Source organism: Ruditapes philippinarum, unplaced genomic scaffold (genome assembly GCF_026571515.1).
Source record: "Ruditapes philippinarum isolate M1 unplaced genomic scaffold, ASM2657151v2 ctg5032_1_1_1_1, whole genome shotgun sequence".
NCBI lineage: Eukaryota > Metazoa > Mollusca > Bivalvia > Venerida > Veneridae > Ruditapes > Ruditapes philippinarum.
The window spans coordinates 54,610-73,188 of record NW_026858205.1 but is presented as its reverse complement, the minus strand read 5'-3'; the positions used below and the strand labels follow the sequence as shown (position 1 = coordinate 73,188).

The window sequence follows — 18,579 nt, the reverse complement described above, 5'->3', positions numbered from 1 at the left end:
TTTATTGCCTTTGATATCTACATGTATAATGACTATATAATTATGATTCTTCCTTTATCCTTTTAGTATCGTCTGTTATTATTAATTCTATATTATACACATAGTGTATTACGGGTATTTCATCTTACAAATCAAAAGGCTTTATTATACTGTAGCTATAAGCGCCTGTTAAAATAGAAAATTCTACATTATCCAGGCGCTTGTTTTATAACCAAGCACTCAGAATAGTCGAGCAAGATGTCCTTCTGGCAGCTCTTGTAAGTAAATTTTAAGCATGTTTTTTGTTGTTGTTTTATTTTTCTTCAGTTCAAAGCTTTGATGAGTCGGTCCTTTTACTCAGGTCCGACGTTTTTTGATGATCGCTCTGTTTTGAAAGTTTGATCCTCTCTTTCATCAAAGTAAAGACCTTGCGATTTATAACGAATGCAAAGAGAATGAAGATTCCTTGACCTGCGTTGAGAATGATAAATATGAAGGAAAATGTAAGGACACCAGTCCATATGTAGAGAAAACCAAATATCCAAGTCAGTCCCGTGATAGTGGAAAGCTTTGCAAAAATGACGAGCTCATTGCGCTCGTGATTAACATGCTTACGAATATTTGGTGCTCTTCTGATTTTTAGAATGACTGACAAAAACATCGAAATGTTGATAACAATTGTGACTAACGTTGGTAAAACAAATGTGAACATAAGTTTTTCCCTCGATGTGATATAGCAGAATTTCCCGCCGTATCCAATGTTACCAGAGGTTACAATGGAAGAAATGAGATTAGCGAGTACAAAGGTTGCAGACATGATGTAAACATAGAACAAATAGAGTGTAAAAGTCTTCGATCCATAATCAGTAACTGACGCATGCGTCTTAGCTAAAACACGAAACATGTGATACGTGCAGACGTTCATCCAAAATATAGTACACAACCAGATGAAATGAATAAGAACTCCTACAACCTTGCAGCCGGTGGAATATTGCTCAAAAGGTCCAAGACTTCCAACAAGCAACAAAGTTTGGGCTATCAAAAGGTGTACAGTTAACGACACGTTGTTTTTACCTGGCAGAGGTGTCCTTAGCTTGGGTATTATACAATATACAACAAAGGTCACAAATAGTGAAAGAATAGACAAAGATGAGCATGTGATAGAAACTATAATTTCGGCGGTCAACGTCCTTTCTGGTGTAAGATGGTGCATGATTTTCTGAAACATGTCTGTGCAGATCATGATATTTAAATGGTCTATATAGTAATATGTGTTACTTGGTATCTTTAATGTATTGAAATCCAACCCATCTACATCATTCGTCCAGGGAATATCTACTTTTGAGATATTCACCTTTGGGCAAGAAGAAAAGCGTATGACATCGATCTCATATGATTTCATATAACAGCCATGATTGAGCGAAAGGAAAAAAGTGTACGGCAGTAAAGTCAAACCATCTGTATCAGTCAGGGCGTACTTGGACATGATTCCGATTCTTTTTTCGGGCGTTGGAAATGATTTGACTTCGGAATGTAAACCATTGGATCCAAGTAACATTTCAGCAATGTTAAAAAATCGAACATCACTGTCCATTACAAATAAAGTATATTCGATTGATGTATTCTCGTTATTGACTATTCTCAGATTTGTATTATGTAACTTAAGTATATCGTCCGCCACTCTCCATGGCTCTCTGCTTTCTTCAAACAACCTTAACCTTACGTCAACATACTGAAGTCTCGATTGAATCAAAGCGGGTAATGTAATTTTATCAAAGTCTATATCAAACTTGAATAAAAGCTGTGTCTCACATATATCAAGATTTGAAAAATTCGCTTGAAATACATTCATTACATTAAACGACCAATCAGAATCATTTGCGAATACGTCACCAGCAGACTGGGTTGACTGTGGTTTTAGTCGTACGTATAGAATGTAGCTAAAAGCGTCGAACACGTCTGTGTATGCGTTAATGCAGCGTCCGTCTCGCAGTACTCTCATCCCCGGGCAATAAATATCTTTACAACGATTCTGAAACATAAAAAAAAGAATAAATTAGATGACACCGGGCATATATTATTGCGGTGAGGAAACCTCTATCAAATGCACAACTCTAGTTATATAACTTAACAAATAGTATCTCATTTTTACCGTTTTATACCTCGTTCCTTGGTACTGAAAAAGCCCATTATGCCCCATAAATGTTTTTGATTTTATTTCGCAATAGCTTTTATTTTTGGCGTCCTGTTATAGTTTTCTAAATGTTAAACATTGGCCAAGTACCTGAAACACTTTTTGCTTCTGTTGTTTAATTTTGTTAATATATAAAATTATAGTTATTTTGTATGGAATTAGAAAATATACTACTTTGTTTACATTTGCTACTTTTATGACAGATAATTTAACATTCAGTGCTTCTTTCGTTGGGTGATGAGTACATGTATCTAACATGCTCTAAGACATTTCAAAACCTATGTTTGGCTTTTATTAAGATGGAAAGAAATATGCATTTCTGAGGCATAATGCGCAGTAACACCGTACTTTGGGGTCCAACGCACTTTTGGGTCAAAATAGAGAATTTGACCCCAAAGTGCATAAAATGCTACATATCAACGCACTTTGGGTTTCAGAGTTTTGAAGGTGATCACTGAGTTCTGCTTAAATACTGTGTACTGACTTATGTTCGATCTGCGACATTGAAATATTTGAGGTGGAGTTCGAGATGACGGTCGATACTTTGTTTCATGCTTAAGTGATAAACGTTTCATTAATTGTACTAATTGAAATATCTGAAAATTGTGTCCATATAAAAAAGTACTCTAGTGCATAAATTGTGAATGTATTCCCAAAATTAAAAGATGCTGCGAAAAATATCATATTCTGTCAGCCATTTACTTGATAACTTTTGGTGCCATATTGAGCCCCATTTTAAATAAGAAAGTTCTTCACTAACTGACCAAGATCATTTAAAATCGCTATTGATTCGACTATAATTCAGTATTTCAGGGCACATGTTTTGCGTCTATTTTATACCTTGATATCACATTTTTTTGTAAGCTCCGTAACAACCGTTCGCCAGAGGCTTCTTAATGGGAAATCTCACATACTTCTTAAGAAAGGACAAACATGAATTTTATCATGTTTAAATAATGGTATCAGAGAGAGTAAGATGCTTGTTACCTGAATAAAGTAGCGATAACTGTGAAATAAGTTGTCATAAAAGTAGCAAAATGGAAACAATACAGTATTGTACTTTCATATAAAAAAACTAATTCACTATAACTGTACTCATTGCGAAAAGCCAACAAATGACAAATTGGCCAATGAGTAACTTTAAAAAATGTAAAGTTCTCATTGAAGGGTCTAAAGGGGATGGTGGGGTGTCGATCGCCTCGAGATTATTAAACTAAAGTTTTAAAGGCCCATGATGTATTTCTTAAAAGCTATTAATTTTTGGTGTACTATAGAAGTACATTTTCTAAATGTGTGACTATTATATAGAGGATATTTGTTTGTTTGTGTGTAAGATGAAATTTTATTTCATCGAGTGGGCTTTAAAAACAGTATTCTCACGAGTGGCGAAGCCACGAGTGAGAATACTGTTTTTAAAGTTCACGAGATGAAATAAAATTACATCTTACACAACAAACAGACAAATTTTCTTTTTATTTTATGCTTAAAAACAAGTTAAAACGAAATTTCCATAATTTTAACGTTAATATTAAAACTGTTTCCCCCCATTGAGAGCCCCATTTATTCGGAATTTCTCATTAAAAAAAAAGAAGTCTTGAGCTGAAAAATAAGTCCGCCAATCAACATTAAATGACGGTGATATTTATTAATTTTATTACAAAAATATGAATGATCGCTTGTTTTGATAATAAAAACAAACAATTCTTGTAGGAGAAAAAGTCCAACCATCCATCCATATTTCTGTTACTTAGTGCGAATTTATATTAGACCTGGCTTTGTAAATTGTAAGCGGCAGCCATTTTTTAAAGTTGTGTATTTCATGGGAGGAAAATAATTGTGTAAGATTCAGAGGGATATAATTTGGATTTGTTAGTCATACACATTTTTAAAAGAACGAAAACTTATTTGAGGATTGTAACAGACAAAAAATAAGTGTTGACAGATGTGAAAACATTCAGAAAAGGAGCTAGGAAAATGGAAAACTTGGAAACCTGCACAAGAACGCTGGGTTGATTTAACTTACTCTTCGAGTTATGGCTGTCAATGCTTTCAATTTTTCATAAAGCATACGGCAGTTATTGCTCGTAGGATACTTTAATATGCCCAAATGTCATCAAGAGCAGTTTTGCATGGGGAAGGAATGTATTTTTGAGACTAAAATGAAACAAAAAAAACGAAATTTGGTGATTGGAATTTCATGAATTTGAATGAATAGAAGTAAGTTTTCTTCTTTTTATTACTTTTGACATTTAAGTTATTTATCAATTTCAGTTTTGCTTTTTCTTTAAACAGCCTGACATTGTCAGAATTGTCAGCAAAAATAAAATTGAGGTACCACATGGGGAAAATCTTAAAAAAGTAGTTTCGTCATTGAAAAGAGTGAAATTATATTTTGATAATTTTCACTGTGAAATTACCAAATATAATTTTCACGGATAAATCAGTAATCCACTGAAAAGCATAAAATAAACTAAACTAGTGTTACAGCCTGTACGGACTATTACTACTTAAGGTCGCATCTTCACCTAGTCAAGTTTCTTAATGTCACATTTAGAGAAGCTAAATAATGGCCCTTTCAACATTTTATCAGGCACATTTTTTTTACTGAAATGTCTTATTTAGATATCCCAGGATTTATAAGTTTTCTTTGCTAAGACTATCATATTTCTATAAAATGTGTAAATAAAAAAAGGGAAAATGATGCAATTAGCTAAAGACAATGGAGTTAATGAAATGTGTACATGTACGTTCTTTAAAAATAAATGGACAATGTGAGAAAAAATATTTTGAGCTTATTAATTAATACAATTTTTTTCATTTGATAAAAGTTCTTCACTAACTTATCAAGATCATTTAAAAACCCTATTGATTCTACTATAATTCAGGGCTTCGATGTGATATATTGTCGGAGGAAGAACAAGAATCATAACACAGAGTACAGGACGCATTTTCTTATCAAAATCTTGTTGTAATTTTTAGATGTAATACATCTTTGTCATAGTCATGCTGATACAATGTAACATAAAGTATCTTGCTGTTATAGTGAAAAAAATAGTCATGAATCTTACAAGTATTAATTTTACAATGTTTTATGCATGTATATACTTAATACATTTAATGCATATAATGAAGATTAAAACAAACTATTAAACTAGAGATTTTACCTAAATAGGGAGATCATGGGGCATCTAACAGTTAACATATAGAACACTATTTCATTCCGTTTCCAAAGGAATATCGGAATATGCATGCTAACAAAACAAAATACATATAGCAAATGAAAAATGAAAAAAATAACAAAACAAATGGCCCTTTTTTCATCTACAAGGCACGTCCGTACGAGTACCTTGTGGGTATTCAGTATGTCAAATATTGACAAGAAAAACACATCACTTACTGTTAAAGCGTCGTATAGTTGCTCCGTACTGCACGATGAACGCTGGTTCTCCCTGTTTTGTGCAAGGTAAGTTGTTGTAAAACCTTGATCAAAATCAAGATTTAATAATCCTGAGAAGGCAAAAACATCCGTGGCAAGAATATAGTGTATGTCACACGTCACCGAATGTGGAATTATTCCATTACATAATGCACAAAATACATTCCGGAACACGTAATTCTCATGCGTGAACTTAGATTCATACAACTGACAAGCCAGATCAAGCCGTATATCGTATTGTTTCCAATCCGCAGTCACGTTACATTTGGATATAAAATATTTACATTCTTTTATATGAACACGTTCGTCGTAAAATGCGTATGTCAAATCACACGATTCATTTGAAAATATTAGCTCAACGAGTTCTTGTTCTGATGTCACGTGTGTTGAAAGATGTTCCCTATCACCGCAGGAAACTACTGGACGGAAGTACATTATATCCTCTTCAAGCACACCGTTACACAGGGCGCAGAATTTATTCCTGAACAAAGACAAGCTGATGTTACTATAAGCCGGTAAGGTATCCTTGATTCTAAGGTCATCCGTGTATGGCCTTGTGCAATTGTATACAAGTTCAAGGTCACTCTGAAAGGGGCAATCCGAAACAGCCAGAAATCCTTTTTGCAAATACGAAGGCCGAATTGTCAGATGGCGTAAATTACAAGTTGGTTTTGTCAGTCCTCCAGATTTAGATATTTCCGGATTAAGCATCATATTTATACCGTTCAACAGAACCGTATCGTTAATGTCATATACAAACTTCGTCTCGTTCAAAGCACTCGGACAACAACCTTTCTCACTATCACACGTGCTGTCACATAAGCACGAATCACAACAACTTTTCTGGTCCGTCTTTGCGTTAATTTCAAAATCACAGAGTTTAACGTATGGGCAATATTTCATTTGGGTTTCAACAACAAATCTTTGAAATTCGTTTTTAAAGCCCGCTAGGTATTCATGTACTCTATTCTGAGTCTTGATATAATTTTCTACGTCCTCTAATCTGGCATTAAACATTAACAAATCATGCTGAGGCATTGGCGCAGTTACTTCTTCAAAGAATGACGTTAACGTCAACAACGGTGGAAACGTTGTTGGTGCTATTGACGAAGTTGAACTATTCTCATATTGTGTTACAATATCACATCTACTTATTTCCAAACAAATATTCCAGATGCTCCAAACAAATATGAACCAGCTTTTAAACATTTTAACTTAGTTTTTAGTTCTTTTTTATTTAAAATAAATTCGTCCAAACCATAAACATTCACGCTCGCACTGTGCCTATCCGATCTAATATCAGTGATATAAACGTTAATGAATTATTAGTAAATTATTAATACAAAAATTCTAACAATAATGACAACATATTCAAAGGTATAATACATTAATGATGATATAAATCTATCCCCCGAAGGGGTTTCATTCACATTTTACAGTTTGGTAAACATGCAACTATTTAGATTTCCAGATATGGAAATTAATGTAACCGGAGTGTTTTTGTAATTGTCACGTATTGTGTGTGTGTGTGTTTGATTGATAATAACATTAACAATTGCATTTAGTTAATGCTCGAATTCGTCAGTTCGATGTTGTTGTTTTTAGCTCACCTGAGCATATGCTCAGGGTGAGCTATTAGGATCACACTTCGTCCGTCGTCTGTCGTCCGTTGTCCGTCGTACGTCGTCCTTCGTCCGTTGTCCGTTCACACTTTTAAAACGACATCTCCTCTGAAACCATAAGGCAGATCATAATGAAACTTCACAGGGATGTTCCTTGTGTGAAGCCTTAACAAAGTTGTTCAAAGAATTCCATTCCATGCAGAACTCTGGTTGCCATGGCAACCAATAGGAAAAACTTAAAAATCTTCTTGTCAATAACCACAAGGTCTAGAACTTAGATATTTGGTGTGTAGGATCCCCAAGCAGACCTCTATCAGTATTGTTCAAATTATGGCCCTAGGGTTAATATAATTGACCTCGCCCCAGGGGTCACATGATTTTACATAGACTAATATAGGAAAAACTCAAAAAATCTTCTTGTTAGAAACCACAAAGTATAGAGATTAGATATTTGGTGTGTAGCATCCTCTAGCAGAACTCTACCAAGATTGTTCAATGTATAGCCTTAGGGTCATTATTGGCCCCGCCCCAGGGGTCACTTGTTTTATATAGACTTTTAGAGGAAAAACATAAAAAATCTTATTGTCGGAAACCACAAGGTTTAGAGCTTAGATATTTAGTGTGTAGCATCCCGTAGCAGATCTTTACCAAGATTGTTCAAATTATGGCTCTAGGGTCAATATTGGCCCCGCCCAAGTGGTCCCTTGATATTACATAGGCTTATAATGGGAAAACATTAAAAAATCTTCTTGTCAGAAACCACAAGGCCTAGAGTTTAGATATTTGGTGTGTAGCATCCTCTAGCAGAACTTGACCAAGATTTTCAATGTATAGCCCTAGGGTCAATATTGGCCCCGCCCCAGGGGTCAGTTGATTTATATAGACTTATATAGGAAAAACTTAAAAAATCTTTTTGTCAGAAACAACAAAGTCTAGAGCTTAAACACTTTGCTTGTAGCATTTTCTAGTGGACCTCTACTGAGGTTGTTCAAGTTATGATCCCAGGGTAAATATTGGCCCTGTCCCAGATGTCATTTGATTTTACATAGACATACAAATGTATAAATGGCTATAACTTTGTTATAAATAAATGGATTGTCTTCAAACTTGGACAAAACAACACTTGGGACAAAACCTCAAATGTGTCCTAGCTGAATCCCATTTCATGTTTTGCTTGAATTTACATAGACTTATATTAGAAAAACTTCGAAAACTTTTCTTGTTTTTAAAAAGAAAAATACTTTATAAGATCAGGCAAAATTTTCATTTCTTTGTTTTTTAAAATTTTTCATTCATTATTCTGTAAATGTCCTCAAAATGAATATACTGGGCAGTCATAGGAACAAAACTCTTCTCATTATAAAGAATAAAATAGTGGTTTCCTAACTTGACCCACGTGGGTCAGGTTAGAGCGTTTCGTTTGATTGGAGTAACTATTGTTGTCATTAATTTGCCTGAGTATCCCTTTAAAGCTTTGCAATAATTAAGTACGGACCCGATATTTACATTGAGTGTCCAAATGTAAACTGTAAATCCTGTAAAGCATTTGATCATTCCTTTATTGAGTAATACTAATACTCTATTGTCCATTAAATCAATTGAATTCTACCATAAAAGATTTGTCCGTGGAGGATAACTATGACGGTGTAATGAGTAAATATTGTAAAAGGTGTATTTGATTGCTGAGCTTTGATAAAAAATAATATTGTTCTAATGACGCACAAACGACTCCCTCTGTACTGTAATTCATTTTTGCTGCTATTTATTTTCACTCCCAGTAGTGTAATTACATTCAGTGACCTGCACTGTTCAATTTTACTCCCCCATAGTGTTTTTTCCACTCAACTGTTTTTCAAAATTTTTGAACCCCTTTTGTTATACAAATCGTGTTATCTCATTTGAAATACATCTTTTTAATTCAGACTACACTCCATTCACTGTTTTTGATTAACACGCCCCTCTATTATAATATATTTTTTCACTCCCGCTCTAATTTTATATTATTACACTCCCCTTCTCTATTATATATCATATCACTCCCCTTTTATTATTATATTATTGCGCTCCCCTCTTTATTATTATATTAGTTCACTCCTCACACTATTATTATAATATCCCATTCCCATTATTATATTAATGCGCTCCCTTCTCTATTATTATATTATTTCACTCCCCTCTATTATTATGTTATTTCATTCCCCTCTCTATTATCATATTATTGCGCTCCCCTTTCTTTTATCATATAATTGCGCCCCGCTCTCTAATATTATATTATTGCGCTCACCTCTCTATTATTATTTCATTGCGCTCCCCTCTCTATTATTATATTATTGCGCTTCTCTCACAATTGTTATGTTATTACACTCCCCTTTCTATTATTTCACTCCCCTCTCTTTATTTTTTTCACTCCCCTCTCTATTATTTCACTCCCCTCTCTTTATTATTTCATTCCTTCTCTATTATTTCACTCCCCTCTCTATTATTATATTATTTCATACTGTTCCCTGTTATACAGTTATACAATTTTACTACTCTCTAAACCTGTGCCATTCCATTGCCTCTAGTGTTACTAAAATAATTCAATTTTACCACATCTATAGCTATTCAATTTTACTCCCTCAACATTTATTACAATTTTGTCCATTTAATTATTCCTTCTTTTCATTCTATTTAAATGCAACTCATTCTATAATTATTCATTGTAATATCTCTACTGACAATAATTTTCACTGGCTCTATTAAAATTCAATTTTATTCTAGTAACTGTTTTACATTTTGGTGGGTGGGTGGTCGGGGGATAACGTCGCACCAACACAGTGAAGGTCATATGGCGACTTTCCAACTTAACTGGTGGAGGAAGACCCAAGGTGCCCCTCCGTGCATCATTTCTGGCACGAACTGGCATCTAAGTAGAATAACCACAGTAAGTTAGCTCATGAAAGTAGTCAAAGTCTCGAGAGAGATTCAACAAGGACAAGTGATTAGAACCAAGATGGAAATTCTAAATTCCAATGTTTTTATTAAAACAATAAATACATGCCCATATAATGACATCAGTACTATTATGACAAAATTCGATGGATATAGAATTCAAAGCATTTCCAACAATATCACCAACATTTGTTAGTAACGGAAATTTTGACCGAATTTTCTATTTGTCAAAAAATATTTATTTTGCCAAATATTACGTTTACCTTTTTTTTGTAAAATATAAACAGATTTATTTAGAACTTTGTCCATGAACAGGCTCGGTTTGATTGACATTTTCAATTTTGTCCAACTGTGCGTTATTTAGGGATTCATTTTTCTCTCTCATTTTTTGTAGAAATGAAATGCAAAGATTTGTAAATGCTTATATAGCAAACAGTAAGCACAGTTTCATCAATAATAATTTTCAATACAACAAAGAAAATACTTAGCATAACAAATACTTAAAGCTGCATGCCTCCAGATAAACCAAAAATTTATATAAAAAAAAATAAATAAACAAACTTGAGAAAAATGAACCAAAATTTAAAGAAATGTAAAAAAGATTTAAAGATTCAAATAATAATTTACATGTTGTGTGCGTTAATGACTGATTTTTAAGTATTTATCATCTTATTTTTACTGCGTGACTAACGCAGTAAGGGTATTTTTTGTATATTTTGACCTCTTTTTAATTTATATGTCATTTATAAGTGCGGTTTGCAATATGTAAATTACTGTCTTTGTTCACATCGCAATATTTTACATTTAAAATACATTTTCAACATTTTCATGAAAGTTTGTATGAACCTGGAGGCTTGCTGCTTTAAGCGTTTTAAGTACGCATTGCAAAGATTGGTTTTTATTTTTCAATCTAACAATAATTATATGATTATTGTAGATCTGGCCCTGGGTAAATAAGCTTTGTAATATTGGTCTGCCATCTTTACTGTAAATTTAGAAATTTATGCAAAAGTTTAATTTTCGCGAGTAAATCTAAGCTGTTGCTAAAATGCAGGAATACACCACCAATCTTTATACACTATTATATGAGTATTATACACTTTTGTCAGATATTGGAAAACGAATAAAAATCAATTTGACTAGAATCCATCATGTGTTATTTTTTCTCTAGTTCTGCAATTGTTTCATACAGTATCTTTTCCAGATCTTGGTACCTGGGGTCATCTCCCACACCATGTATAGTTAAATGATTGGTCAAATAGGAGATCCCAATATTGTTCTTTATATCGCCCACGGCCACTTGACCCCCGTGACCAGTATGTCCGACTGTCTCCTCACCCTGTAATAATAAATATTTCTTGAAATGTACTGGTGCACTGTACAGGTGGCATCAAAATATAAAAATTATTACTGAAAAAAAAAAAAAAAAAAAAATACACAAAATTTGAATACCTTATATAGTGTGGAGCATTATTTACAATTATAACATCGCGAACAGCGGACAGGGCTTTTTCTCCCTAAATTATCAACGGATCCAAAGCTCATCTTATTGAGATTTTTTGTGTGTGGGTATGGTCTAGTTACCCTCCCCATCAAAATAGACCACATGGGCGAGCAACTTATTGTGATAACCGGGCGGCATTTTTTAAATACTCTTTTCAGATACATCACTCGAATCCCTTTGACGCTAACGGATTTTATACTTGATGGTATTAGGAAAAGGATCATACACATTCAACTGTCCAATAACAAAATGTATTGGATACTAGTGTCCAATACAGGAAGTGCATGTTTATTGGATGGTTTAGTGGTTCCTTTCAAAAGAAGCGACTTTATCGAAAAATAACTGGTGTAAAATAATGTGCAAATCAACAAATTATTTCCGGAACTTAAACTTAAGATATGATATAATTCTACGCAATAGTCGTTTGTTGTTGTTGTTTTCGCTTACCCATGGGTTCTTTCTATATAAAGTTCCAAGTCCAATTTCAGAGACCTCTCCCGTATTCATGACAGCGTCTGACCCTCTAACTATTGGTTTAGACAATCTATTTATAGATTGTTTAGACAATAACTGGTTCCCGTCATGTGCTCCTCCGTTTGCTATAATGCCATACATCTTAGCCAATCCTCGTGCAGTTCCCGTACCAGTTAATGAAGACACGGTCACTTCTCTGATGTAAGGGTTATTCAAAACATCAGTTCTCTGAAAACATTTATTTATTTATTCATTTATTCTTTTAATGTATTTATAAGAAATAATTTGAAAATTGCACGTTTGTCCTGTCTTTATCCCGATCTAGATGAAAAGCATTGCAACGCTTTTTAATTTTGTGTCGATTTTTTTCACAATAAAAAATAAATATTCTGGAAAAACGAAATGAGTGAATGATCTGAAATTTTGCACATAAATGTTTTGTATAGATCTGCATAAAATGGAACATCAATCTCGAAAAATTATTTCCAATCCCGTTGTGTCAAAAACCTTAGTGGAGTCCCTTTAAGGTCTTATTAAGAAAATTGAATCATTTGTAAAGTGAGCAGGACACATGGCTCATACAAAGAAAAAGTTCGTACGTAAAATCGGCCCGACATCGCCCGTGTCTCTGGATTCTTGTTAACCATAACTCCACTATGGCCCTTTGTCATAGATCTTAAAAGTTATAATTATGAGCCGCGTCATGACAAAGCCAACGTAATAAGTTTGCGACCAGCATGGATCCAGACCAGACTGCGCATCCGCGCAGTCTGATCAGGATACATGCTGTTCGCTTACAAACACTATAACAAGTAGAGAAACTGATAACGAACAGCAAGGATCCTGATCAGACTGCGCGGAGGCGCAGGCTGGTCTGGATCCATGCTGGTCGCAAACCCACTATGTTGGTATTGTCATGATACGGCTCATATTTGTTATAATATGAAGTAACATGGTTGCGACACTTAAAATGAGTTAAAAGGTTAAGAGGCAGCTAGGTCCCTTCACCACTAGGAAATTGCTCCGCTTGATTTTATAGTTACTTGATCTGGCTGAATATCATTTAGAACACAATGACTTAAGTAAAACAAAAACAAAATTATTTAAAAGATATAGGGTCAAATATCTATTTATAATGCAAGAAATCTTACTTGTGCAAATTCTATCACAGGTGATACGGATCTTGCCATGAGGGAGTCCGGATGAAAAACAATATCATATATGGGCTTAAGATATCTTCTGTACTGAAAAGCATCGAATAACAACTGGAACTTTGAGCGTGGTACCAGTCGTGCCGTACGGTACCAGTCTTCTAATGGCACCTTCATCCGGAAATCTATATCTAAAAGATGGGTGAAATATGTTAAACAAATTGTGATGCTAAGGCTTAAATAAGTGAAAAAAGGTCTTACAACTTTATTGAAGCAAACGTTATATAGAACTACCTAAGGAGTTCACAAACCACGTTTAGTAATAGCCCATCCATTAATTCATTATATATTAAATGAAAGCATTTTATTTTGAGGTCAATAAGCACATAAAAAAGAGACCGACCTAATCTATTCAAGAAAAACTTTTTTTCAGTCATTTTAAAATGTTTATTATGAAGCTCTAGTAACCAATACAAAAGGATCGAGAAAACTGATAGAAAAAATACTCCAGTTTAATAAAACATAATCATTGTTATGTTTTTCTTTTTAAGATTCAAATGTCTTCAGGCGTAAAATTTATATCAAAATTTAACAACATGTAGTTGCATGCTGGGAAAATTGTCGTCTGCTGAAATTGTCGTCTGTTTTGAATCTTGAATTGCATCCTTTTTTTCCGAAAAAAAGAAGAAAAGGATAATTGTCAAACAGCTTCGATCATACCTGGAAAGGTTCTGAGCAAAGGATATTGTAATTTCCTCCAGGAGCCGAGGCTAAAGCTTAAGGCTTAATAACATAATAATAAGTTACCTAAAGGTTTAGAAATTTCCTCCATAAATATAGTATCGGTATCTCTATGTGCGGGATCAACGCGCTGAATTAGCTCGTCCACAAAAAGGCCAAATGTTAGAGCATGGTATCCGAACTTCTCCCCTACAACATAACACATTTATTATATACATAAAATCATCATACCATATTACATAAGTTTTCCTCCGGTAAAAATACATCCATGATCATCTGAAGAAAATCTGTATCTGTATTTAATACTGTGTTCAATAAATTCAATAAATTCAGTATTGAACCTACATATATTACTATCCTCGTCCAATAGGTACGAATAAATCATATTAAATACCCGTCTTGCTCTATGATAATGACCAATTTTTTCCATGTCCTAAACACATATATAAATTAGTGTTTGAAATTAAATGTTGTCCAATGATATCATTCCATTTATTAACTAATTGGCAACTGGCACATTTTCGGCTATTATACATAATGTCATTATCCGAAGACTGACGGAAACGGCCGAAAAGTTGCGACTGATTATTATTTTTTTTTTATGCGTTTATTTAAGGTCGCCGCCGGAAAGCCCATATGGGCGACCGTACACTCAAGTCGGATCATCCTAGAGCGTCCCGCCGAGATTTTTCGTCGATTTTTTTTTCCAGCTTTATTGGTGGAGGAAGATCCCAGGTGCCCCTCCGGGCATTATTTCAGGCACGAGCGGGCACCTGGGTAGAACCACCGACCTTCCGTGAGCCAGCTGGATGGCTTCCTCACATGAAAGATTTCGACCCGAGTGAGGATCGAACCTACAGTGGTGAGGGACCTGTGATCTCAAGTCAGTGACTTTAACCACTCGGCCACGGAGGCGACTGATTAAATGGTATTCAATCTATTTAAAGGCACATAAAGCCTCAGAAATGAATTATATTTTCTTTCTGTTAAAGGACAAAAATGTGTCTTATACTGTCGTATTTATTGATTTAGGACATGTCAGATGCTTATCACATGCAGAAAATGCGCTAAATGAGAAATAATGTGTGATAAATTTAGCAAAATGTAAACAAAGTAGTATTTTGACTTGCATAAAAAATACCAAATCATTATAAGCATACCTATTGGCAACATGCAAAAGAGGCAAAATCTGACTCAGGTATACGTCCGTCTACTTATGTCCAACAGTAACTTTTTGGAAATTGTAACAGGCCCGAGGGCAATGAATATAAAATCTCTAAAAAATATTTGTTTGTTAATTGAAAGCGTCATGGGCACTAATTTGTCATAAAATAATATCCCCTAAAATCAGCGTATCATACCCGCACTTTGTTAAGATTCTAAACATAATTTCAAACTCTAACTGGGTTAGTGTATGCTAAATCAGCATAAATTCCGTTAGAACTGCCCACAGATTTAATTTCATTAAAGGCCCATTATGCCTCAGAAATCAAATTTTTCAATCTTTTGGAAATGTAAATATGTGTTTAATTATTTATAAAAGTAGCACTGAACATGCAGTTATGTATTGTAAAGGTAGCAAAATGTAAACAAAGTAGTATTTTGACTTCCATACAAAATACTAATTCACTATAATTATACCAATTGCCAACAGAACTAAAGATGCAAAAGATAGTTCATGTATATAGCAAATGAGTATGCTTTTGAAAACTGTAACAAGATACCTAAAATAAACAGTTTTTGAGATATAAAAATGATAGCAATTCTGAGGCATAATGGGCCTTTAATGCTAACAAACGCTAACCTATACTTAGCATATACTTAGCACGAATAATTGTGTTGAATTCCTACCTACCTGCAGGCCAGGCAGTTTTTTGTTTAGCTAAAATGTCCTGCCATCTCTGTCTGTTGTTTTTGTAGTCATAAATGGATAATTGTTCGTCCAAATAGACCAATCCCCCCTGATAAATAGAAAATAATCGGAGAAGATTTTATAAAATACAAAATGTTTAACAGGGGAAAGAAGTCTGATTGGATAGACTAATCTATGGGCTAATTGATATCTAATTATCCAAGAAACATTTAAACTGCTGACTGTTGATGCATTTAAAGTGACGTCATATCTGACGGTAAGTAATTTGATTAAAGTGACGTCTTACGGTCATACCTGACGGTAAGTATTTCGATTAAAGTGACGTCATAACAGGAGTCTTATAACGAAATGAAAGTGACGTCATATGTGACGGTTAGTGACGTCATAACTGACGGTTAGTGACGTCATAAATGGTGTCTTAGAACGTAACGAAAATGACGTTATACCTGGTGGCTTATAAGCATCTCTACAGTAATGTTGTCTTTATCTGCTTGAGCAAATTCTGGCCAGTAATAGCTCACTGGTTTGGAGTAGTCTAAGGTTCCCCTAGTGGATTAGAAGATGAACAATAGACTAAAAACACATAATTATGTGAAGAAGCAAAATGATGTTTATAATCTTTTGTGAAGATAATTGTGTTATAGTTAAAGAATAGACCTAGATTCCTTATTACATTTCGTCTTTCCTATAGTGATTAAGTGCATTCTTGTGCTTCTACAGATGTTAATGCACGAAATAAATGCATTAATCCTCTAATCAGATGTATTGGATTTTAAGTTTTAAAGAAATTATACACTTCTAATGTCATTTCATATCTACAAAAATGTATGGAAAAACAATTTAGTGTTCATCCCGTCGAAGTTTCTAATTTCTGTAGAACAGCACGGATGAACACTAAATATTTGTATGCATGCTGTCTTAAATATTGTTAATTTGTCTTTCCTTATTGGTCTATTTAGTAATAACTTTTTACTTACATTTCTGCCATTTTAGCCATTATAATGGCTGCAACTCCTTTAGAGCACGAGAACACGAGCGTGGTCGTATCCTGTTTCCACGGTGTGTGGCTTTCTAAATCCGTGTAGCCACCCCATACATCAACCACGGGTTTTCCTTTATAATAGACAGCAAACGCCGCGCCACGTTCTTTCCCGCTCTCAACATTTCGTCTGCAGAAAAAAAAAAGAACCGGAAGTTACTTAGATGTAACAATATACTCGTATTCATTTTACATGATTAAAAATGTTAGGTTTCTATTTCGGATGCAACAATTTCTATAAAAGACGTTTGAGGTAAAATAGAGCGTTTTCAAATTATCAACAATAGCATTATAATAAGCTAGTATTTTTGTTTTGTTTTCATGCGAAATAAAAGGCTAGCGGACGTACTTTTATAGTAGTAGTTTCAGAATTAGATCTAAGAGTTTTACTTTTATACCCTTTGACTATGTACTCAATATCAGGGTCTATTTCACAAGAAGAAAACTGCAAATATATTGGGAAATTACACCAAAGGGTGATTTATTTTTCTGAAATGCGATATATTGTGTTACGATTTATACCATCTCTTATAAAACCGAACCTGCAATTTTCTTATAATGTTGTTGCTTTCGGTGTTATCGAGTGACCATTACTTACAATAAATGCTCATTTTTATGTGATGTTCTATTTTCAAGACAACACAGTTTAGATAATTTTATCATTAACAAAGTGTTCAGATTATCAAATTATAAAATGACATTCAAAATAAATCATTTTAATTTCTTCAACATTCGCTTTTATTAAAGATGACAACTGACCAGCATTCTTGTTAAGAATAAATCTGTGACAGTTATCAAAAGAACGTTACATCTCATGTTATCAGAGAAACTCCGCCTTTCGTTTAAACTTCCCCTGTCGTATAACATTAAACATACATTTTAGAATGTAAGCGTTAAATATTCTGATAAGATATTTCAGTCATGCAGCAAACGATCATAATATCCCAATGTAAACAAATATAAAATAAAATAATAATCAAAATAACTTACTTAAAAACGTCGGCAACTTTCTTAAACTCCGGATCCCAAGTACCGCCAAAGTTGACTGGCAAAGGTGTCTCAAATAAACGTGACAGTCTTGTGGCGATTACCAAAACCATGCATACTACTATAGACTGCTTAATAACCCCCATAGTTCATCAAATCACTGGGGTACTATTGAGTATTATTTAGTACATGTGATTGTTCAAATGGGGCGTGCGTACAAAGTTTGTTTCGTCCGATAATCTATGTCAGCGTTTAACTTTTCTATATTACTATATGCCTATGTTGAAACGTTATCTGCGTGTGTGCGAGTGTTTACACAATAAAATCTGGCAATATTGCAGGTATATGTAGAAATTTATCAGCATATTTATTTGCTGAATATAATTATAGTTTTGAAATTGTGGACAGCACGTACTTTCATAATGATTTTAAAGAAATTTTAAGCGTACACGTGGTTATTTCACTTCAAATTGTGAACGCTATCATGTATACAGTAAAATCTCTGAAAACCGGACCCTCTGAAAACCGGAATTTTATAAAAATTGGACAATTGTTGAAGTACATTTTATTCTAAAAATCGCTACTAATGTATTTATATATGCATTTGAAAACATAACTTATCTTATGCATTACCGCAGATATTATATT

The 18,579-nt window shown here is 33.9% G+C and overlaps 2 protein-coding genes across 2 annotated transcripts; both read right to left on the bottom strand.

Moving 5' to 3' along the window:
* Positions 1 to 6: 6 nt before the first annotated feature.
* Positions 7 to 7,116, bottom strand: LOC132752471 (uncharacterized). The gene is made up of 2 exons (XM_060742796.1): positions 5,571 to 7,116; positions 7 to 2,011 (listed from the first exon to the last, which is right to left on the bottom strand). The coding sequence occupies exons 1-2, from the start codon at positions 6,816 to 6,818 to the stop codon at positions 308 to 310; spliced, it is 2,952 nt and encodes a 983-aa protein (XP_060598779.1). The 5' UTR covers positions 6,819 to 7,116; the 3' UTR covers positions 7 to 307.
* Positions 7,117 to 11,187: 4,071 nt separating this feature from the next.
* LOC132752473 (beta-lactamase domain-containing protein 2-like) lies at positions 11,188 to 18,146 on the bottom strand. The gene is made up of 8 exons (XM_060742799.1): positions 17,935 to 18,146; positions 16,883 to 17,074; positions 16,352 to 16,451; positions 15,888 to 15,993; positions 14,099 to 14,221; positions 13,292 to 13,482; positions 12,114 to 12,368; positions 11,188 to 11,501 (listed from the first exon to the last, which is right to left on the bottom strand). Exons 1-8 carry the CDS (start codon positions 18,075 to 18,077, stop codon positions 11,319 to 11,321), a joined length of 1,293 nt encoding a protein of 430 aa, XP_060598782.1. The 5' UTR covers positions 18,078 to 18,146; the 3' UTR covers positions 11,188 to 11,318.
* Between the last annotated feature and the right edge of the window lie 433 nt (positions 18,147 to 18,579).

Bases quoted from the DNA above. Each gene is read 5' to 3' on its own strand.
- LOC132752473 (XM_060742799.1), bottom strand. From the start codon at position 18,077: ATGGGGGTTATTAAGCAGTCTATAGTAGTATGCATGGTTTTGGTAATC. The intron at 15,994-16,351 runs GTATAACGTCAT...TCTATTTATCAG, and splicing joins AGATGCTTATAAGCCACCAG to GGGGGATTGGTCTATTTGGA. The intron at 11,502-12,113 runs GTAAGCGAAAAC...TTATTATTACAG, and splicing joins TATATAGAAAGAACCCATGG to GGTGAGGAGACAGTCGGACA.
- LOC132752471 (XM_060742796.1), bottom strand. From the start codon at position 6,818: ATGTTTAAAAGCTGGTTCATATTTGTTTGGAGCATCTGGAATATTTGT. The intron at 2,012-5,570 runs GTAAGTGATGTG...TTTATGTTTCAG, and splicing joins AACTATACGACGCTTTAACA to AATCGTTGTAAAGATATTTA.